This window comes from Chenopodium album, chromosome 16, assembly GCF_948465745.1.
Source record: "Chenopodium album chromosome 16, dcCheAlbu1.1, whole genome shotgun sequence".
NCBI lineage: Eukaryota > Viridiplantae > Streptophyta > Magnoliopsida > Caryophyllales > Amaranthaceae > Chenopodium > Chenopodium album.
This window is the reverse complement of record NC_137849.1, coordinates 10,821,866-10,846,568: the sequence shown is the minus strand read 5'-3', so window position 1 is coordinate 10,846,568 and position 24,703 is coordinate 10,821,866. Positions and strand designations below refer to the sequence as shown.

Below are 24,703 nucleotides of genomic sequence, written 5' to 3'. Positions count from 1 at the left end.
TTTTTACACTCGTACCTGTACCTACAACATTTACATCTTTATACTCTATTTTTATTTCATCCACTTAATAACACTAACCCATCTTTTTAAACTTTGTTACTTTATCCACTTAATAACACTCACCCATCTTTTTACATTCTCTTACTTTATCCACTTAATAACACTCACCCATCTTTTAGAGTGCATCTCAACGCATAGCTCGGAGGGCAAAATTGTAAATTTGACAAGCTTTTGGAAAAAGTTGACTCTATATTGTTACATTATAATGTACCATTATGCAATAATAATGCATTATTAAAATATAAGTTGTCTTAATAGTACTTTTTGTGTACTATTATGCATGTAGTGGTACTTTTTACCATCCTATACGTGTAATATTTTTCCCCAAAATATTTACCACCTATCACCTATTATACATGTAATGGTACATTTTTCATCCTATATGTTTGCTAAATCAATAGGAGCTATGCGCTAAGGGTTAATCCTTTACAAACACTGAGTGCATATAGGCACATAGCACCTACTTATTAAGCATGTATATAGGAGGGTATTTTGGGGTTTTCATTTTTTTCATTTGACATTTTTCTACAATGGTACATTTATGTGTATTATAATGCATGTATTAAAGTATAAGACTATAAGTTGTCTTAATACTACTTTTTGTGTATTATTATTCACGTAGTGATGCTTTTTGCTATCATATTTTCCCCCAAAATTCCTTCCACCTGGCAATTTATTGGTCCACTTTCATGTGACAAATTTTAAAGTAATTTCAACAATGTCATCCTATATGTTAGCAAATATATAGCAGTAAGAGCAACTTCAATGGTTGTAGCTAGAGAGTTGCTTGCAATATTAAATAATCCCTATCTATTAGCTTGACCATTGGACCAAAAAAATGCAATTTGCTTGGAAAAGAACTTTCCGAAATACAACAAATTAGAATAAATATTTTGTAATATAAAAACGTAAATTAAGGAGGTGGGGTTTGTTTTCAATAGTAAGCTAATTGCTAGCCATTGGAGCTCAAATTAGCTAAAATGACAATTAGCTTAAAAGTTTATATGGCTTGGCAAGCTAATTTGACAATTAGCTTGTCCTTTGAGTTGCTCTAATAGCACCTATGCGCTTATTATTCACAAACACTCGCATTTTCATTATGTATGAAAAAGATTTCATAAAAGCAAATCATAATTTCGTATTTTAATACTAACAATTATTCGAGGTATCCAACGGACATCATAACGTAGAAATTTTTAATAAAAAAATTCTAAACGTATTCTTCATTAATTATAATTTGACTTAACTACAAAAGCTGTATGAACATGTCTAACATAAACTAAGCAAATAGCAAAAATATTATTTAGGAAGACCAAAACATCTCATTAGAAGAAATGAAAATCTAGTCGATCATATGATCAAACTCTCCCCACTCTATACGTTCAATGTCGTTAACTAGTGCTTCGAAATGCTCTTTGATTTGCTCAACAGTCTTTCCAGGGATCCTTAATGCAATCTGTTCAAATAAGTCATTACGATCAATGCCCAATTCTGCTAGAGAATTCTCAAATATCTTGTTTTCCTCCTTCGTCCATTCTCCATCCTTTCTCATCTGATGTTGTTTCGACGATCTAGCAGAAGGTGGTTCTGATGAGTTTTTGGAGGTTGAATTGGAATACATTGCTTGCTGTTAAGTTGATGATAGAATCAAGTTTTTTTTTTTCTTAGTAGTATTGGAAAATACTGTAATGTTGTGAATACATGCAAGTGAATAATGAAGGTATATAAATAAGAAATTTTGTAATGAAAATTATGGTAAGAAAATCGTTAATATTTTCTGAATTTACTTAATAATTGTTTATGTGTTCAGAATAGCATTTTGTCTTGTAACAGCTGTTTTATATTCCATTTAACCTCCTAAATATTTAATAAATAAATAAATTATTTTTGTTAATACAGCATTGAAACTGTTATGAAATCGGAATTATTTTTCTTAGGAAAGTATTGACTTAATATAGAGTATTAAATTAAAGGAAAGGTTTTTTAAGTTTCTAATTCTCAAGTTATATTGAGACGGCATTAAGCCATTAAGTTGGTTTCTTTCGGTTTTAATTGACCATTTAATCAAAATATAGTAATATACCAAATTAGATAATAGAACGAGGCCTCACTATAAATTCATTATTTTGCTCTTGTTCGGAATCTTAGTGAACTCCAATGAAAATAAAATCTAATACTATCCTGCTATATCACCTATATGTACAAGAAAAACGTGTTCATGTGGGAGCTTTTTTGATTCAGTAAGATGTGTGCATTGAAATTTATGAAGTAAAAAACATGAACTCGAGGGGAAAACAAAACACACGACACAATAGATCATTCTGCAAACGAACAAATCACTTGGATAAGTTCTTTTTGTATAAGCAAAGAATTATTAAGCTCAAAACAATTAAGAAAAACTACTGCATTAGCTAATGAAGATATGCATGTCATGGAGCAAATGCTTTAGCTATCGGATACACCTAGCTGAACTAATAGTAGCAGAAGAAAAAGATATTTAATCCCCTTAAAGGTTTGGCATGCCCTCTCCAGATTTAGAATCATAAGTCTTTTCCAGCACGTAATCCATTGGGGTATCCTTAGGACCAGCTGCAAGAGAGAGAATTGTGTAAGCGAGCAAGTAGTTAAGCACAAGATATAAGCCCTTGAATATCACAAGCTCTTGATGGGAATAATGATGAATTACTTGCAGTAAGTATTGCAACCTTTAGGAACAGTGAAATACATTATTCATATTAGCACTAAATCAATTAAGGGGGCAAAGAGCCTGATGTAACAGAAACGATTGAATAGACACAACACACCAAATGCTAAATCCAGCCTTCTACAGTACGCTTATCTATAGAAGCTCTATGCTTAGAAAAACTAGACCATTTAGCTAGTACTACCTCACTGAATAATAAACTTCATACAATGTTTACAAGTGCATCTCAAGACAATCATAATATTGTGCAAGCAAGGAATTGAACCCTCATGAAACCCATTACTGTAATTTGAGAAGTTGATTTTAATAGTGTTGAGCAAAATAGCAAGTGAGGGCAGCATTAAAATGTTGCCAATATTGTTTTGCCAACAAGAGTTATTTTTGGATAAGATTGACCGTCTTGATATATATTCTCTTCAAAAAAGGAGCAAGGAGTAGTATGTTCTGTAGGTTTTGCCTAGTAAGAGTTGTTTGGACAACATAACTTAATACCTACATTGATGCTATGGAGCTGAGCTTGGTCTTTGCTTCAAAACTTATGACTACATCTAATCCAGGCACTATTCACTCTCACATTTGCTATTATAATCTTTTGCTACTCTATAACCCAACAAGATCATATTTAAGAATATTTTCCACTTCGTAAATCATGCTAACTCATTGGAATTCTTTATAACAATTACTGGCTCTAAGTCTCGGCTTTCCTACAAGAAAACCCTGGAAAGTTTTTTTAAATCACAAGTCCTAATCTTAGCTTATTAGCCAGTATCTTAACTCATTTTAGTTGTGAATTGAACTCATAGGCCCTTAGCCCCTTATCCGAACTAAAATGAAGCCATAATATGACCTTAATGATACTGAAACCTTTTACTCCCAAAATGAAAAGAACACAGCCTTTCTTGATCAAACTACATAATAAAAAGTTCTAAACTTGACCCCAATTTTTTATCAATTTAAAGAAAAAAAAATACCACAGCAAACCATCTACTACCTCTCTCTCATATTAATTGACCACATTTGAATTTTTTGGAAAAAAATCTGTCAACCTTGGCTTGTAATTTAGTAACCTATCAATGCTTGCATGTAATTTAATATTTTTAATATCATTGCTGAATTTGATATGGTGATTAAAAGTAAAGTTCAAAGCTAAAAAACATTAGACCATAATGTTTAATGCTGCCGAAAACTTTGAGATAGTGTGGATATAGATTATCAAACAGCAAGAAATAGCAAGAATGTAAGAATCAGATACATACGAGCATTAGGCCTTGGTGTGGTCCTTATCTTCAAAATTTCAGGGCGAGGGATTATGGACCCTGATGCTCCTATACCTCTTGCAATTCTGACTTTTCCACCATCCTCTAGATATCTAATTCCTACCTTGCAAGGTTTTCTGCAGAAGAGAGCATGATCCCATAAAGTTATCATTGGAATCTGTTATATACAGATACAGAATATTCAGTAAGTTATTTGACAGATATGAGCAGTTGACTATACCCAGTAACTGGATCAACAACTTGCACATTTGAGACATGCAGTGGGGCTTCAACTGTAAAAATGCCACCTTCGTGCCCTTGCCCTTGTTTGATATGTTTTTTGACCTGGGAAGACAAACAAAAGAAGACATGAGCAGTATACTATACCGGGCAGACTATCAAAAAAACCTGAACAAACAGCAACATACTAAGTACATTTCAATTTCCATCACATGCATAAAAGTGATAATGGACATCAATATTCAGTATGTTCAATCCATTCGGAAAGAGCTTAACCCTATCAGATCAGCACATGTATAATTTAGATTGAAACCTGAAACTCAATTGAATTTTATTTTAAAGCTTTTAGCTCTTGAGAAGAAGCAATAATCAAATAGCACAAAAACTTCGTATAGCTAAAGTACCAAAATCCTCATCAAACCAAGTCCACCGCACAAAGAATCTTAGCACTAGCTTACAAGGAACAAAACAGAGAAATATGCCAAGCAGATTATACTGAGATTAAAGAAGCAAAAAAAATAAACACTCTTGCTGAACATTCATCAAAAGATGAAAGAGCTAAGCAATAAATGTTGAAACATGATATACTAACCACAGCATAAACCCAACAGATCTAAAAGCCGTAAGTGAAATCATGTTCTTTTCCCCTTCCATGGAGGAACTGATGATCTAATTACTGCTCACTAAAGACTATAAAAACTCACTATACCAATAGTCATATGCAAACACAATGCCTTTTTTTAAAAAAATATATAAAAATAAAAAGCTGATGTTGAACATTCATCATATGAGAGCACAAAAATAAAGTCAGAACAATTTTACACTAACAACAGTATGACGACAATAGGTCAAGAAGTGCAAGGAATATTAGCACACATATACTTAAGAAGAGAACTTTTATCAACAACCACTCAATCTTGTTGGAACGTCAAAGAAGCTGTGTATGTCAAAGGCAGAATACAAATTCTAAATTAATATGGAGCCAATCAATTCAGTGAGGTTCACAAAGCAACATAAATATATTAATTCAGCTTGAGACTTAGATAACCAAGATGAAAAAGGCAAGAAATCATGCCAGAAAATTGTTCATGGAGAATACATTGGATAACTAACCAAATTTCATTACTATTGTAAAGCAAAGCATTACTTGAACAATTAGATTGGTATCCGTATCACCAATTTGAGACCCAGGGTTGGGGGAAGGTGGTTGGTTTGGGACCTAAATTGTTAAAACAGGAAAAAAAATGCTAATCACATTAATTGAGTCCGAGGCTGAAATTATCTTGAAAATTCTGCAGTGTACTAGTCTTTGAGGTGTAGCACTATCCTAAACTTTGCATTTACACAGAAATCCAACTACTTGGTATTTTCACATGTATATTCTACATTATGAAGAAATTATGGCAGCTTGATGTACCTCAGGTATAGATCTTTTTGTGAAAGGCATGCAAAGAAATCATTCCACCAAGTGCTAATGCTCAAAATGCAAGGAATATGTGGAGACTAAGTTCAGTGCAATTTTTCAAAAAAAAAAAAAATAGAAAAGAAAAGTCCAGTGCGACAGTGAAATGCCCATATGCTACAAACGTCTAGTCTAAGAAGCGATGGGAACGGTGGGGATGCTCAATAAAATAAGCAACTATTTGAATTTATCATTCAAGACAAAACATGGTCAGTGATGCAATAGTTGAATATGGTAGTTGGGGTCATTATTGAAGACATCAAAAATACATGAGTAACATGACACAAGGAAATTAGAAGAGAGAACGGAGATATTGCTAATTAAGCCATCAATTACTTGAAGTCTAAACAGGAGACAACTAGACAAGATATACTTCTTAAATTGCAGCAATGGTTTAACAGACGAGATGGAATCCTCTTCCAAACATAATTTTAAAAATCAATGTCACCAGCATAGTTCATGGTAAATGCCTAACTAGGGATCAGGTTTGTTTGTCATAATAAGGGAAGTTGATGAAGTTGGAGGCAATGAGATTCTGATATCATAAAACCATGGAAGCTGAATATGGTCCTCAACTTGTGAGACAACAAGTAAATAATAACATGATCATAGACAGGATAAACTCCAATAGGTCAATAATTCAATACGATTGTTCTAGTGCCCATAACATAATCTTCAAATTCATAAAGCATCATTTTATATCTTTTTGACATGTCTATAGGGGATGGTAGCCAAAATCCCTATTTGCTTGACAAATACAACCATCATACACACCCTCTCTCTTGGAAAATGAAAAGCCAACAAAGTGCTCCACCTTTGACGAATTGGATTTAATGGGAAGGAACTCGTGTATCAATAACTTTCATTTTCATCATTTTACCTACACTACACTCTATTAATGATAGAAGTACGAAACAACATTCAAGACTACTGAATATCTCTGTACCGCCACTAAAGTAAAGTATTGACAATTGAGTGATTGCATTTCCTTTTTTTTATCTTTCCATTTTTTTCTACTTCTATTCTTTTTTTGTTTTTTTCCATTATCTTTTATCAATAGTTTTCTATTTTTAGATCGGCACCTTTTTTTATTAGTCATGCATGTATACTCCACTATTTTCTTTAGTATGATATAATTTTATTTTTATTTTTGTAAATACAAATTTTTATCTCATTTTGCAATTTGATAGTTATTTTAAATAAATATAGTGTTAAATTAATAAATAGTGAAATTACAGTGCATGACACAAGATCTAGTCTAGTTTGATATCTAAATTAAAGTTGGGTCTTACCATTAGGGTTGTCAAACGGGTCGTGTTGTGTTGAGTTTGAGTTCATGTTCGTGTCAATGTTAAACGGTTTGACAAATTCTTGACCCAAACAATAAACGGTTTGAAAACCCTTGACCTTAACCTAACCCGTTTATAATAATTATTAATTGCAAAATGAGATAAAAATTTATAATTACAAAAATAAAAATAAAATTATATTATAACAGTGGAAGTATACATGCACGACTAATAAAAAAAGGTGTCTGTCTAGGGAAAAAAAAAAAAAAAAAAGAAAACTATTGATAAAAGAATTTGGAAAAAAAAAAAACAAAAAGATCAGAAGTAAAAAAAATGAAAAGATAAAAGAAAGAGAATGTTAATCACTCAATTGTCAATTGACAAATTTCTGCTGCAGTGCTAGAGTGGAGTGTTAAAAAATTTATGCAGTGCACAAACATTCAATAATCTTCAATGTTGTTCAATACTTCTACAATTAATAGAGTGTAGTGTAGGTAAAATGATGAAAATTAAAGTTATTGATACATGTGTTCCTTCCCATTAAATCCCCGTATATTTATCAAATAACTCCAATTAATCAATATGATTAACGAAAATGCACTCATTTAAAATTTATAATGAAATCTCAATTACTCAAATCAATCCATAAATACAAGACTAAAAATCTATATCGAGCCGTTCTTAAACAATAAGCCACTTATAGCCCTTGGACTTAACATTAATAGTGTGTTTGGATAAAGAAAGATGAAGGAAAGAAGGGGAGGGAAGAAAAGAGGAGGGGAGGGAAGAATAGTGAGTTTTCCTTTCAAATCTCTCCATTGTTAGAGGGATTAATTTCCTACAATTTAATCCCTCCAATTCTCTCCCCCCAATTCCCTTCCTTCCTCATTTATTATCCAAATTAAAAATACCTCATCTCTCTATTTCCCTTCCCTTCCCTTCCCTTCCCTTCCTTTCCCTCTATTTCCTTCAATCCAAACACACCGCCACACCGGTAAGCTTGATATGATGGGGCCCTTTGTCTCTATTCAAAATATAATAGCATCTATCTTGTTTCTTTGAATAAAAAACTTTCCAATCTTCCCTAAAAAAGACAGCACGACAGAATTTCATGATTGTCATCTACCTCCATGTTCAAATGGATCAGTCAAGATGTAAACTAGTTTTTCTTAAGTTTCGATAATGCTTATGGAACCATACTACAGTAATAAAGTAGTGACTCAAGACAGACTAACCTCTATCGCGAACAAGCAACCACTACTTCAATTTTCAATCACTCTGCCAGTTCACATTAGCAACATTACGAGTACAATTATTTAGCTAGACATAAACGCAGGCTCAATCTCTTTGAAATGCAACATTTACCGAAACTATAATTCAATCTACGAAACATAAATGAAGGTTCAAAACACACAAACGAAGGTTCAGTATTCAGTCCCTCCAAATAAAGCAACATTTAAAAAACTCCATTTCTTCTAAATTCATAAAGAATAATTCTTACAAGGTTTTTTCCCTCGACAATGACACGATTTTGAGACCGAATCACCCGCTTAATGGTACCGGTTTCACCTTTATCTTTGCCCCTGATAATCATCACCTTAAAAAAAAAAAAAATAGTTACTCAAAAAATAAAATTATGGAATTTTTCAGAAAAAAAAAAAAAAAAAAAAACAGAATTAGGGTTTAAGCAATATCCCAATAATTTTGGGCACTTACGTTATCACCTCGAAGAATCTTCCAATTCCTAATAAGTTTTTGAGCTGCCTTCCATCCCATCCTCAATCAAACAAAAACCCTAATAAAAGTAGAAAGAAATTTGCTGTAAATTTGAATTGAAATTGATATATGACGATTTGAAATTGTAAAAAAAAAAATAAAAAAAAAAAATAAATCATCTTACTTTCAATGGAGGAGTGAGAAAGGTCAAAAGCCGCTTCAATGGAGAATTCAGGTAATGCGCTTCAATGGAGAAGAGAGAAGGGAGGTGCAGTGTAAAAGAGTTGAGCTCCGGGAGATGAAAAATGTAAACGGAGTGGGAAGATTAATCATGCATATAGGGAGTAATGTCGATCGTTGGATCTGAATAATATCAACGGTTATAATATTTTTGGTATCGTTTTTGGTTTTCAATTTTATGTTTTTATGAAAACAAAAAAAATCAAAAATAGAAAACAAGAAAAAGGTGTTTTCACTTTTCAATTGTCAATTTCTAAAATTATAATGATTTTAATAAGTTTAACTAATTTTTGATTCATTATAAATACTATTTTTATGCTCCTTGCGATGCTTGGATTATTTATTGAATTTTTAGAAATTTCTAAAGTAAAAATTTATAATGAATTTTTCAAATGTACTTATGAAATATTAGTATTTTATCGAAAATAAAATTTTAAAGTAAAAATTTTTCAAATTTGATTGAAAATAGAATTCTAAACTAAATCTTTTATCCTACGAAGTCTACATAAATCTATCCAACGTGGCGCCGCCAAATGTCTCTATCTCGTGACCTGACTAAAAGTTTAACTTTATATATTAGTTATATGATATGATATCATATGATTTTAAAAAACAAAAAATCAAAAAACAGAAAATCACAGCAATATCAAACGAGGCATAAGTAGTCTATTTCATGTTTTTGGTATACAATATTACAATCCAGCTAATATATACTCTCTTTTTTTTTTACTGGAAGACATAATTTCATTAATGAATAGCATAATAGCCATACGGCATCTATAATAATAATGAAGACTTTTAAACCACAAATTTAGAAAAATTAACATAACACTTTTACAATCAAAATCATAACTAATTTGCATATTCGGCATAGTTCCCATGCCACCGTCTTTGCATCTTTTCAAGTAGAGATTTTTGCAATCCGCGCTGATGTTTGATCGTAAAGTTGATGACAAACCCATATCCTTATGAATCCAAATCACCTTCCCAATTATTATCAAAACCCTACAAATAAAATTCTCATCCATGGATGAAAATCAAAATCCCAGAATATTGGGAAAACCCCCTAGAAAAATATTAGGACAAAACCTCACAAATGGAGAGAATATAGCAAAGTAAAACAAAGCAATAAGAAATTTAATAAAAGAAAAAGGGTTAGAAATAGTCTAATTTTCAAAGAAATTAGACTATTTTCGGCCTAAATGGTTAAAAAAAACTAAAACCCTAGAGGAGAGAGGAGGGAGGAGAGAGAAGAGAGAAAAGGAGGCTTTATCTAAAACAGACATTTTTCAAGAGCATTTGGAGTGCCACGTAAGCAAAGGTGTAATATCTCGTATTTTTATACTCCCTCTGTTTTTTTTATGCATCACTTGAGTTTTCACACTTGTCGAGACACAACTTTGACCATTAATATCTTTAATTAGATATTAGTAAAAATTATAACAAAATTATATTATGATAGTAGACATTGTAACTAATCCAACAATATATTACATGACCATGTTTATAAATAATATAGTAGTGAAAAAATTAAGTCAAATGTAACATATGAATAGTGTAAATTCTCGAGCGATGCATTTAAAAAAAAAACGGAGGGAGTACGCATTTTATTTTAAATAAGTATTTTGTAAAGTATTTAAATAATTCGAAATGAATTATTTATGGTATTTTACTTATTTATTTTGGAAAAACATTATTTTATAATTTAAAAATATATTTTGGGACATGTGATTTTATAAAAGGAAATATTTTATAAAAGGAAGTTTTTAAAAGTCAAAGTCAAAAACAAGTTTGAATAGGAAAGGGATTAGTAAGGATAGAAAATGAATTAAAGAGTAGAAGGGTTTCTAGAGAAAAAGGGTATAAATATTCAACACATGTGCAAATTAAACTTTGCCTAGAGTGGAGAATACACAAGGTAAGTTTCTCTCTCCCTTCTCACTTATTTTCTTTTTCTTTCTTTCTGTTTCCCCTTCCCCTTTTTACTCGGACCACCGCCGACCACCACACGCCCACCAACGGGCCGCTGCGCCACCAGCAAGCACCGGCAGCAGCAACGACTCCACCAGCAGCGCGACAGCAGCCGACTGTGGTGCTGTGGCTGCTGTCCGGCGCACCTAATTCAAAAAAAATATATATTTTTTTAATTCTTTTGCTTTAATTCTAAATCTAATTATTAATTATGGGTTTTGTGATTATTTGCATGATGTTTGATTATAGGTAGTATGTAAATAAATTTTCAAAATTTTAATTTTAATTAAAAAGCTCCAAATTTGAAACTCTAGGTTTGTAAATAATTGTATATTGAAGGAATATGATTTAGGGTGGTTTAAATCTTTGATTTGAGGGTTTTAAAACATATTTACAGCAAGTTTTAATGATTTAATATTGCTGGAAATTTTGTTAGTAAGCTATAATTAAGTTTCTTGAAGGAATTTTTGACTACCCATTGATTGGGATTAAAGTAAGGGATTTTAAATAAATTTTCAGCTTGTTTTAAATAAATTGTGAGTGATTGACAAGGGAATAAACGCGTCGTCAATTGTCTATCCCTAGATCAAATACAATTTATACAACCTAAACAAACCTAATACGAGTATAAGGCAAGCATAGGGGTCGAACCACAGAGAACGGATAAACACCACCAAATGTTATCGACAATTAAGCTAGTCTGGAATAGGAGATAAATAAACTAAAGTCTAAATATGCTAAAACAAGAAATAAAACATTAAGGGAAATGGTTTAGGTAAAGCATTCACTTGAACATACACAAAGGCATAGAAATTGAATTAATTATGAACTAAACATGCTCAAATATCGAAATAAAGGATCCAATCTAGCCGCCTTCCGGGGTCAATTGGCTTCTCCTAACATAGCCTCTATGCTTCCACATTAGAACCATATACTAGGAGGTACTATTAAATAACAATCGATAATAATGAACCTTAGCTAAGTCAACTTCTGTTCCTTGTTAGCAACGATTCACCTTTAATCAACCAACAATGTGCACTTGCAAGAAGATTAAAGAATATCAAACATGTAAAGACTTTAATCACAAATAAATCAATTCTAACCTAGAACATGCTCAAGATCCAACTACACCACAACCATCCCCTTAATGGGGAAATTACTCACTAATCATGATAATAACAAGATTAATCAACAAATAATCAAGAATCAACATGATTAACAAGCAATACCAACAACAAAAACAATAGTCAAGAGAAAGCAAATAAAATAGAGGAGAGAGAGTTAGAGATTCTCATTGATTGAAGATGAAAGTCTACAAACAAGATGATCAATCTTCTTCTTCAAAATCCAAGCTCAACAATGGTGAAACCCTCACTTTCTCTCTCTAAACTACTCTAATCCTAAGCTAAACCTAGAGAGAGAATCTCTCCTAAAACAAGGGAAAAAGAATCTAAAAGAATGAAGTTCTCCCGTACAAAACAAGCCCCGCAATATATAAAGAATCGCGCAAAAACGCTGAACAGGACCCGCTGTGTGCCCGCGCAAGGATCTGTGCGCCCACGCAATGTAGCTGCGCGCCCGCGCATTTGTGGGTTGCGCGACTTGTGCTTGGGTGTGTGCGCCCGTGCTGCTGGATGCGCGCCCGCGCTGCTGGATGCGCGCCCGCGCTGCTGGATGCGCGCCCGCGCATTTGTGGGTGTGCGCCCGCGCACATGTCGCGCACAGGCCGCGCAAAACTTTCTGCCTCGATTCTGCAATTTCGCCAATTTTGCGCGGGTTCTCACTGGGCTGTGCGCCCGCACATTATTCGCGCCCTTGCACCTTGCTTTCTTCGATTCTTCTCTCATGCTTCCTTGGCTTTTTCTTTGCAATCCAAGACTTCAAATACCTAAGCACAAACACCAAGGGAAGCAATAAGGTATAGGGAACGGTGCAAACACGCAATGAAGGCAAGCATTCAACAATATACGCAATTTCATTAAAAATACATCGAGACATGTATGCACGCATTATTTGGACAAAACAACTGCAGAACACCCTAAGACAAGCTAAAACAAGGCATAAACACTATCCTAGGAGTAACATAAAATGTCACTCATCAGTGATTTAATGAGAGTATATATTGCTGGAAATTTGTGTGGAGTGGATTTTAATGCCTTGTTATAATTTTGGATTGCAGGAGACTTCAAAGTGAGTGATTTCATATAGTCGTAGCGATTTTAAGATCGTATTCAAGGTACGTTCGCGTACTTGGTATTTATTTGGTGATATAGGAACATGCTAGACTTTGAATAATTGATTCTAAATAGTATCATGATAGATTTTGATTGAAATTTATTATTTGGTTGATGTTGGTGATTGAATTATGAAGCATGAATTATTTGTGATGGATTAGTGAAGGAAAATAATTAATTTGGCATGTTGTGTATGAACCACACTTTTATTATTGGCATGATAGAGAGCATGTTTAATTAAACTAAATGTTTAATTTGGTTTGGAATATTAAAAAGGAATTTTATTATGGTTCATATAATTTTTATTGATGCTATAAGCATGAGGAAAGAGCTATTTAAGTGTCTATGTACACGAGGAATAAATTATGTATTGGTGCCTTAGTGCACTTAAGGTGTTTTTATCACCGAGGGATAGGAAGGCGCATTATGCGTTTAAGGTATCTTTGACACCGAGGTAGATTTAAAAAGGGTTCAACATTAAATATTATGTGGTCACTAATTATTCAAGAATTAAATTGGTATGTTTAATTATTTGAATAATTATAAAGTTTGATTGTGTCATGGTTTGAGAGTCATCACCAAGTTTAATAATATGTAAATAACGTAAAGTGAAAGAGATTACGCACCAAAACTCTTGGAATGTATATAACTTGAGTATGAACATATGGGGGGGAGTTATGTGGTTTTATATTTAACCATAACTTCTACTGGGAGTACAGGACGCTGTATTTTCCTTTTATTAATATGCGCAGGAATTCCGCCACTTACGAGTGGTTCTTTTATACTGGCACGGTTAGCTCCCGTGTTAGTACCCCTTTATCGGGCCAAGTTGGGGGGGGGGAACCCGTTCAATGCGTAATCAATGCTAAATGAATCAATTAGTTATTTAATTGAGGGTCACGTTGTATGTTGCATGCTTGTAAACAAGTGCAACAAGGTAAGTTGTTTGATGATAGGTGAAAGCATGTTAGTGTGTTTATTTATGCTTATGTACTCAGCATTGCTAATTGTGTGTTTGTATGTTTGTTTGGCCTTGTCTTTACATTGGCCCTATGATGACCCATTTTTAATGGAGAGTAGTGAGAACGAGTAGAGAGAAGCTTTTCAGGTGATGAAGCATATTCATGATGGGCATGAGTGAAGAGCGAATCATGCTTAGTTTCCATAAGTTTATGGTGTGATTTATTGTTTTAATTATTTTATTATATTATGCTTGTGAGACTAACGTAAAGGTTTTCAAGTTGATTTGGTTAAATAAGGTCCTACAATGGTTCCAAGTTGTAGGTTGACTTTGTTTTACTTTGGTTTGATTTTACTTTCGTTCGTTTGGTTGACTTTTTAAGTTGAATTATTTTGAACGTTTTAAAGATAGTCTTCCGCTGTGTGTCTTTAATAGTTGGCTTAGCCGTTTTCACGGTGGCAGTAATGTCTTAGATTTTCCTATTTTGAGTTTTAAAAAGAATAAAACAGGTATTTTAAAGGAAAAGAATTTCTAGGGTGTTGCAAAAGGTATTTCGACCAATTAAAAATAAGATTTTTATTTTATTTTAGAATTAAAAAATTCACTCGCCACCTAAGCAAAAGTGACGAATGAGATTTAAGAATTTAACCACGTAGGTAAAAACAACCAATATTGAATTTGGATTTAAATTATTGGAAAAACTAAAAATTATCTTTTCTAAAAAAATAAGCTAAAAATCATATTTAGATATTAGGATTTAAATTAGGGCTGGCCATATGGGATATCCGATCCGAAATTTCGAATCGGCAAAATACAAATTCGAAAAAATTCGGGCATCCGATTTTCGGATATTCGAAATTTTCGGATCGGATCAATGGTCCGATCCGAAAATATTAATTGGGAAATAAAAGCTACGGAGCATTATATGAGTACAAAACTTTATTTTAGGGGATTAATTTTACAAAGTAGTTAAACAATTTCTAATGTTCAACCATTACACTTGAACCTAACAAGGTAACAAATTTACTGTTTGTGCTTTTTATAATTAGCATAATATCAAAACTAAGATGCTATTTATAATTAGCAAACATCAAAACTGAAATGCAGAAGATCTAAAGTAAATTGCAAGGAATACAAGCGGTGGATTGCTCAATTCAAGATTTATGTGAAAGAGATCTATTATGGAACAAACACGAAGGACCGAGTGATGATTTGTAGGTTTGCGGCTCCGCTGCGGCTGCTACAATGAGGTGGTGAGGGCTGTGAGGAAGTGGTGGGTGATTGGCTGGAACTGTGCGTGGTAATCTGTGGCTCCGATGCGGCACTGCGGGTGGACGAATAAGTGAAAGTGGTGGGTGGAAATATGTGTGGCTGTGGGAGGGGATTTGGGACATTGGTCTTTTGGGCTTTGGGTGAATGGCTGAATCAGGGGAATGTTTGTTTTGTTAAAGATTTTTTTTTTTAATATAGAACATCGGATCGGATCGGATATCCGAATTTTCTGGATTCGTGATCCGAATCCGATCCGAAAATTTTCGGATATCCGATCCGAAATATGCAAAAGTTAAAAAACCGGATCGGATATCCAATTTTTCGGATCGGATCAGCCGGATCACGGATCGGATCGGATTTTTTTGGCCAGCCCTAATTTAAATTATTTAAGTTACATGTCACTATACTATATTTTTTTCAAATATTATTAAATTAAATATATTAAAATCACATTCAACTAAAATTAAAATTAAAATTAAAAAAATGTTCAATTTTTTATTAGATTGAAAAAAAAAATAACATACGAAGTATAGTTTTGTAAAAAAAAAAATTATTAGAAAAATGAAAAAGAAATAATGAAAAGAATGAACGTTCAATTATTTAGGTAAAAAAGTATGTGCATTTTTCAAAAAAATTAATTAAATAATAAGATTTATTTTATTTAAAAGTCGCATCTATATATATTCAAGAAGAAAAAGGATTTCATCAATGAAAGATAGTCAAACGACACGTATAAACAATTGTATTCCTAGGAAATATAAAATTCCAACACAAGTACAAATTTATTAACAAACTTTTTTCATATCCATTATAAACTTGACACTATATATATATATATATATATATATATATATATATATATATATATATATATATATATATATATATATATATATATATATATATATATATATATATATATATATATATATATATGTGTGTGTGTATATAGGGGAGGGATTCGGTAAGAACCCCTCTTTATATAAGAACCCTTTCTTATGTAAGAATACCTTATGTTCTAAATTTTTTTATGTTTAAGTTCTAAAGTTTTTCCTATGTTCTAAATTTTTTTCTACTTATGTTTTAAAGTTTTTCCTATGTTCTAAATTTTTTTTAGCTTATAAATTTGTTCCTATGTTCTAAATTATTTTTTCAGCTTATGTTCTAAATTTTTTTCCTATGTTTTAAATTATTTTTTCAGCTTATGTTCTAAATTTTTTCCTATGTTCTAGATTATTTTTTCAGCTTATGTTCTAAAATTTTTCCTATGCTATAAATTATTTTTACAACTTATGTTCTAAATTATTTTTCTTATGTTCTAAATTTTTGTTTACTTATGTTCTAAATTTTTACTATCTTCAAAATTTTTTACTTATGTTCTATATTTTTTTTGGCTTATGTATCTAAATTTTTTCAGCTTATGTTCTAAAAACTTTCCTATGTTCTAAATTATTTCCTATGTTCTAAATTTTTTTACTATGTTCTAATTTTTTTTTTATTTTTTTTATGTTTTAAATATGAACTACTCAAAATTACAAAAATGCCATTATTAAAGGATTAATTTAGATGGTTAGATCAAAACTAATAAAGGGTTGAGATTGGTTCTTATATAGAGGAGGGTTCTTACATGAGCCTCTCTCTCTCTCTCTCTATATATATATATATATATATATATATATATATATATATATATATATAAAGTCCTGAAAATAAATCTATACTATATTATATAGGAAAAATACTTTTTAATAATCCTAACTAAGTTTTATTATCTAATAATCCTAACTATGCTAGATGTTTGCCTCCAATGGTCCCAATGACCAGTAACTTGTTAAAAGAGTTTTTATTTTTTATTTATTATTTTTTTAATCGCCATGTGTCAACACGTAAAAAAAATATTAAAAAGAATCTAAAATTTCCCCAGCCACTTTCCCACCACCGCCAAACCCTAACCCCTCCCCTAACCTTGTCGGAAAGTTTCCCGGCCACCTCCTAACCAACAAAAACCCGTTTGGCTTGCCCTTTAGCACCCCACCTGACCCACCGCCGATCCCCAAAACCACCTACCCAACCCACCTCTACCCAATAACCGCCAACCCATCTCCGAAATCAGTGCCCTCTTCTTTCTTCCGCCGCAAAAATCACCGCTCCTCCCTTTCTCCACCTTCAAAATCAGTCATTTCGACGGTGGGGGAATTGAAGGGAGGAGGGGCGGTTTTAGCGACAAAGGAAAGGAGAAGGCTTAATATCAAGGCTCATGTTGGTGGTTTTTAGGGTCGGGGTCAAGAGTGGGTCAGGTGGGGTAGTAAAGGGTCGGTCGATCGATTTTTGGTGGTTAAGGAGGTGGCTGACCGTTTTCCGGCAAGATAAGGGAGAGGCTAGGGTTTGGCGGTGGTGGAAAGTGGATGGGGAAATTTTTGTTTTTTATTTTTATTTTTGGGCCAATCACGTGCTGACACGTGACATGGTTACCTGGTGTAACAAGTCATTAATTTGGTGTTCACCGGTTGGGACCATTGGAAGTGACATTCGTGTTTTATATGTTATTTTATCTCCCGTCCCACGGTCATTTATATGCATATTTGAGCTCTTCGGAGCTAATTTTAGTACTAATGTGTGGTTTCTAGTGTTTTGTAGAGTTGACATTTGTTTTGTATGAATTTCCCGAATTTGTCGGCAATTTCTATGGTTTTCTGGCCATTACGAGATATTGGAGCTTGTAGCACATTCATGACCGTTGATCGTAGCCCAAGACCGATCATATCGGTGACTAAGGGCTTGGTTCATGGAATTGGTCCGAGCAATGAACCAAGAAGAAGTGTTGGGCCTTGACAATTGGAGCCCAAAAGAAGTTGAAGAGAAGCTCAAGGCACGGCTAAGAGAAAAGCCGAGCTCGATCGGGCGGCCATTGGCTCGATCGGGTGGCTACCCAGAAACGAGCATTCAAGGAAAAAGGCAAGCCCGATCGGGCGACCCTTCGCCCGATCGGGCGCGTGTAATTTTAGGCGGCTTAGGAGTTTTCTGTTTTGGCTAATTTCGAGCTTAGAATTAATACTCTTTTGTAATCTTTCTTACTTAAGTTTTTCATTATTCTCTTTCATACTCAAAACTTTATTGTTGGTGATTATTGTTAACTCAAGTTTTCCCCTTTTAGTGCAATTTCATATTTCCTTCTTTCGGTATTTCTTCTTCTCTCCTTTATTGTTTATTTTCTTTCTTTAATCTTAATCATGTCTTTTTCATATGCTTTAATTAGTTTAGATTTAATTATGTATGAGTAGTTTAATTCTAGGGTTCTTGGGGGATCCATAATTAATATGAAGGGATAATTTGTTATTATTGATTATTGATATTGCATGATAATTTCTTATTGGATTGTATAAATTCTTTACAATTGGATTATGAATCGAGCAGATGTGATTTGATTGTAAAAGTATAGTAATGTTGAATTAATGAATCAAGCAGATGTGATTTGATTGTAAAAGTATAGTAATGTTGAATTAATGAATCAAGCAGATGTTAATTTGAGATTAAAGGCTATTTTCAATTGGAACTTAGATCTAGTAAATTGCATGAGCCTGTTAGATCTATGTTGATTAATAAATTAAGAGAGCCTATTAATCATGTTATTTGTGCAATGTTGATTATTGATTGTTTTGTTTTATCCCGGAATATTAATTATTGGTGAACCTGTGACCCTAGGCCTTTTATTAATTGATTTTCTCCTATTCTTAATCTTCGTAGTTTAATTCCCTTTTAACAACATTAATTTTGGTTACTTAATAGTTTAGATTATATTAATTAATTAGGAATAGAAAGACTAGTTTCCCTGAGGATTCGACCCTACTTCCCTATCTACTTTAGTTAGTGGACTTAGGTAATACTTTTGATTAGGTGATACGACTTTAGCCTATCAAAATTTAGCGCTATTGCTGGGAAAACGGTTTTATTTTTTATTTCTAATTGTTTTTGTAGTATAAATTATTTTCGTCCGTATTAGAGAATGCAAGTTCTTGAGACAAATTTCTCATATTTGTTTGTTTAGTTATGTGTTTATGCCCAAGGGTTCTAGATCAGGTTACATTCCATTCGATCCTAAAATCAAACGATCTTTTCATAGACAAAAGAATCTTTATAGAGAGGTACGAGACACTTCCGAGGGTAATCCACCTTTGGAACCCCCATTTGATTCTAGCGATTCAGAAGTTCCTTCATAACCTGAATCAGAGATGACGACACCACCACCTCCCCCACCTCGCAAGCTCAGCGATTATTCGCAGCCGTCCCTGACAGATTTTCCACATCTTACTCCTACTCCAGCTCTTGATGGGGTGCAATTCGAGATCAAACCTCAATTTATCACGATGATTGAAAGAAAGCAATTTAGTGGAGCTAAGGGTGAAGACCCTAATCTTCATATTGCATATTTCTGTCAATATTGCAATACCAGTAGGTAAGCTGGGGTCACACAAGACCAAATTAGGGAGATTCTTTTTCCCTTTTCTTTATGTGAAAAAGCAAAATTGTGGTTTAATGGTTTAAATAGAATTGCACTTGGTATTACTGACTAGGAGACCCGTTCTTTGAATTTTTATAACAAATATTACCCTGCAGAGAGGACAACTTTGTTGAGAAGTGCAATTTAGAATTTTGCTTAAGAGCCAGATGAATCTTTACATGAGGCTTGGGATAGATTCAAGGATTTGCAGAGGGAGTGTCCCCACCATAATTTAGCACAGTGGCATTTGATTCAAGCCTTTTACAATGGGCTTGGAAATTCATCTAGAACAATTCTAGACTTTGCAGCCAGTGGTAGGTTTATGAATCTTAATGTTGATGATGCAGGTCAAGTTATCGAAGATATGACAATTCACAATTCCCAATATGGGAATCCTAGAGGTTTTGCTAACAAAGGGAAACATAATGTTGATTCTGTATCCTCTGTGCAGGCTCAATTAACATCTATTTGCCAGAAATTAGATAATCTTAGTACTGCTATTCCTAATTTTGTAGCTAATGTTTCTGCAGTCAATAATACTAATGAAGCTTTTTGTGAAAATTGTGGAATTGTAGGACATTGGGAGCAAGATTGTAGGAGTTCTATGGAGCAAGTTAATGCCTTCCAAACCTATAGGCAAAATAACCCATACTCCAACACTTATAATCCCGGCCTCCGGAACCATCCATATCTTTCTTACCAGAGCACCAATGTGCAAAATCCTCCACCTCCACAACAACCACAATGGCAACCACCACCACAACAGAAATATTACCATCCCAACTCTGGCCAGATCCCCCAATCACAAACTCCTCCATCTACTAACCCTGCCTTGTCAGAAATTAGAGGGATGTTAGCAAACATGTAAAAGCACATGGAGAGTAGAGATGCTCTAATTGATTCAATTTTAGCCCATAATAAAATTGTGGATAATCAAATTGCGCAACTTTCCTCTACTCTACAAACTCGCCAGCAGGGAGTCCTACCATCGCAGCCAGTACAACCCACGGATCATGATAATGCAATTACTCTGAGTAGTGGTTCACACTATGATGGGCCTTCTATGCCCAAAGATGATGAACTTGTTATAACACCAATTGCTAATCCTGATTCCCTTGTACCAAATGCTAATGTTACTAACCCTGCAAGGCTCTAGGAAAAAACTAACTTTTCTGATATTTCTTCACAGGGTAAACCTTAGGAGAAGGGTGGAGATGTGCAAGGCCCCACTATCCAACTTCCATTCCCTAATATACATCTGAAGAATAAGTTAGATAAGCAATTTGGTAAGTTTCTGGAGGTCGTTAAGAATCTGCAGGTAACAGTTTCTTTCACTGATTTAATCACTCAAGTTCCTACATATGCTAAATTCATGAAAGACATTTTGACTAGGAAGAGAGCTTTTAATGAGGTTGAGACTGTAGCTTTCACTGAAGAATGTAGTGCTTTACTACAAAATAAATCTCCACCAAAATTAAAGGATCGCGGTAGTTTTTCTATACCTTGTCATATAGGAAATGTTTTTATTGACAAAGCATTATGTGATTTAGGTGCTAGTGTCAGTGTAATGCCATCGTCTGTGTGTTCAAAGCTTAATATGGGTGTTTTAAAGTTACTAATATTACTCTACAAATGGCATATCGTCCTGTTAAATGCCCCTTAGGTATTTTAGAGGATGGTCCTGTTAGAGTTGGTAAATTTTTTATCCCTGTTAATTTGTTGTTTTAGACATGGCAGAAGATATGCAAATTCCTATTATTTTAAGAAGACCTTTTCTTCATATTGCAGGTGCCATTATAGATGTGAAAAATGAAAAATTAACTCTTCCTGTTAGGGATGATAATATTACATTTAATCTAGGGAGAGTTATGAAAGGACTATGCTAGAGGAGAAGTGTTATAGTATTGGTGTCATCGATTTTATATGCCATGATAGCTTACCTCAGGTTCTCTCACGGGATCCTTTGGAGGAAGTACTATGTTGTGAACTTAATGCAGGTGACGCTGACATATGGAGCAAAGAGGTGGATGAAATTGAGCATGCTCTATCAAACGAGCAACTTAGCCCTGATGAGAATGGTAAAATGGAAAATTTAATTCAGGAATCGTACTCTGCGAAGGTAAAGAAACCTGAACTTAAACCTCTTCCTTCCCATTTAAAATATGTATTTTTGGATGAGCAGGAACTGCACCCTGTGATCATTAGTACTGCACTCGATGACCCACAAACTTTCCAACTTCTAGAGGTTCTTCGAACCCACAAGAAGGCAATTGGGTACATTATTGATGATCTAAAGAGTATTAGCCCTGATTTTTGCATGCACAGGATACACCTAGAGGATGATCACAGACCAGTTATTCAACCATAGAGAAGGTTGAATCCTAACATGCAAGAGGTTGTTATAAAGGAAGTCATGAAACTACTTAATACAGGTATTATCTATCCTATCTCTGGTTCAAAGTGGGTAAGCTCTGTACAGGTAGTTCCAAAGAAGGGTGGGATGATAGTAGTAAAAAACGATAAAAACGAATTATTTCCCACTAGAACTGTAACAGTATGGCGGATGTGCATTAACTATCATAGACTAAACACCGCCACTAAAAAAGATCACTTCCCCCTCCCATTTATTGATCAAATGTTGGAAAGATTGGCTAACCATAAATTTTCTGTTATTTGGATGGATACTCGGGATTCTTTCAAATCCCAATTCACCCTGATGATCAGGAGAAAACAACATTTACATGTTCTTATGGTACTTTTGCTTATCGTAGGATGCCCTTTGGATTATGTAATGCACTTGCCACTTTTCAGCGTTGTATGATGAGCATCTTTTCTGAGTTCATAGAGCCTATTATGGAAGTCTTTATGGATGATTGTAGTGTCTATGGTTCTTCATTTAATAATTGTTTATCTAACCTCGCTAAAGTTTTGAAAAGATGTGAAGAATGCAATTTGGTTTTAAATTGGGAAAAGTGTCACTTTATGGTGACACAAGGTGTAGTATTGGGTCACATTGTTTCTAACCAAGGTATACAGGTAGACAAAGCAAAGGTAGAAGTGATTGAGCAATTACCCTCACCAGTTAATGTTAAAGGGGTAAGGAGTTTCCTTGGTAATGCGGGGTTTTATCGCTGTTTTATCAAGGATTTTTCTAAGATTGCAAAACCACTAACCCAACTTCTACTTAAAGATGCTCCTTTTGATTTTACTGATGAGTGTCTTGAGTCTTTCAACAGGATCAAGATAGCCTTGATTTCGGCTCCCATCATATGTGCTCCCGATTGGAATCTTCCATTCGAGATCATGTGTGATGCTAGTGACTATGCATTAGGCACCATGCTTGGCCAAAGGAAGAATAAAGTTTTGCATGCTATCTACTATGCTAGTAAAACTTTAGATGAGACTCAAGTCAATTATGCTACTACAGAAAAGGAGTTTCTTGCTGTGATTTTTGCCTTAGAGAAATTTAGATCATACTTGGTTGGTTCTAAAATTATTGTTTTTACTAATCATGCAGCAATAAAATATCTTATTGCCAAGTCAGAGACCAAACCTAAACTCCTTCGTTGGGTGCTCACATTCCAAGACTTTGATATTGAAATCAGAGATAAAAAAGGAGCAGAGAATGTAGTTGCAGATCACTTGTCTAGGATCAGGTATGATGGAGGTAAGGACTCTACACCTATTGATGATTCTCTTCCTAACGATAATCTCCTTGCAGTTGTGTCACAAGGACCTTGGTATGCCGATTATGCCAATTATTTGGTAGGCGGTATACTACCTCCAGATATGTCCTACCAACAAAAGAAAAGGTTTCTCCATGATGTTAAATATTATTTTTAGGATGATCCTTTTTTTGTTTCGTGAGTGTGCAGATGGACTATTTCGCATGTGTGTCCCTGAATGGTAAGTGTATGGCATCTTACAACGTTGCCATAACTCTCCATCTGGTGAGCATCATGGTCCTTCTAGAACCGTAGCCAAGCTTAATAAATCAGGCTTCTTTTGGCCTACCATTTTCAAGGTTGCGCGGTTATTTATCATGTCTTGTGATTCTTGCCAGAGGACCGACAATATTTCGAGGAGGCACGAGATGCCCCAAATTGGGATCCTTGAAGTCGAAATTTTTGATGTTTGGGGTATTAACTATATGGGACCGTTTTCATCTTCCAATGGGAATTGTTACATACTCGTGGCCGTTGATTATGTGTCCAAATGGGTCGAGGCCATTGCTTCACCAACAAATGATGCCAAGGTGGTCATGAAGCTTTTCAAGAAGACCATATTTCCAAGGTTTGGTGTCCTACGAGCTATCATTAGCGACGGAGGTACTCACTTCCATGAAAGACAATTGGATAACCTTCTAAAGAAGTATATCATAGGACCAGACTTAGTTATCATCCTCAAACTAGTGGTTAAGTTGAGGTCTCTAATCGGGAAATCAAGTTGATTCTAGAGAAAGTGGTGGCTAAGTCAAGGAAGGACTGGAGTATGAAGCTAGATGACACACTTTGGGCGTATCCGAACCGCATTCAAGACACCAATTGGTACCTCCCCCTATAGACTAGTGTACGGAAAGTCATGTCATCTTCCCGCGGAATTAGAGTACAAGGCTTTTTGGGCAATCAAAAAGCTTAACATGGATTATAAGATCGCAGGGGAGAAAATACTTCTCCAACTCAATGAGTTAGATGAGTTTAGACTGTCGGCGTATGATAGTGCACGAATCTACAAGGAGAAGACCAAGAAGTGGCACAACAAGAAGATCCTACTAAGAGAGTTTGCACCGGGTGATAAGGT

General features: G+C 34.0%; 1 protein-coding gene and 1 non-coding gene across 2 annotated transcripts; both read right to left on the bottom strand.

The window, feature by feature from the left end:
- Nucleotides 1-2,352: 2,352 nt before the first annotated feature.
- Nucleotides 2,353-9,021, bottom strand: LOC145584897 (uncharacterized). The gene is made up of 6 exons (XM_081641678.1): nucleotides 8,912-9,021; nucleotides 8,728-8,806; nucleotides 8,513-8,608; nucleotides 4,262-4,365; nucleotides 4,021-4,157; nucleotides 2,353-2,649 (listed from the first exon to the last, which is right to left on the bottom strand). Exons 2-6 carry the CDS (start codon nucleotides 8,785-8,787, stop codon nucleotides 2,567-2,569), a joined length of 480 nt encoding a protein of 159 aa, XP_081497804.1. The 5' UTR covers nucleotides 8,788-8,806; nucleotides 8,912-9,021; the 3' UTR covers nucleotides 2,353-2,566.
- Nucleotides 9,022-20,030: 11,009 nt separating this feature from the next.
- On the bottom strand, nucleotides 20,031-20,137 carry LOC145587113 (small nucleolar RNA R71). Its single transcript, XR_014101145.1, has one exon. It is a non-coding gene; the product is annotated as a small nucleolar RNA R71 (small nucleolar RNA).
- Between the last annotated feature and the right edge of the window lie 4,566 nt (nucleotides 20,138-24,703).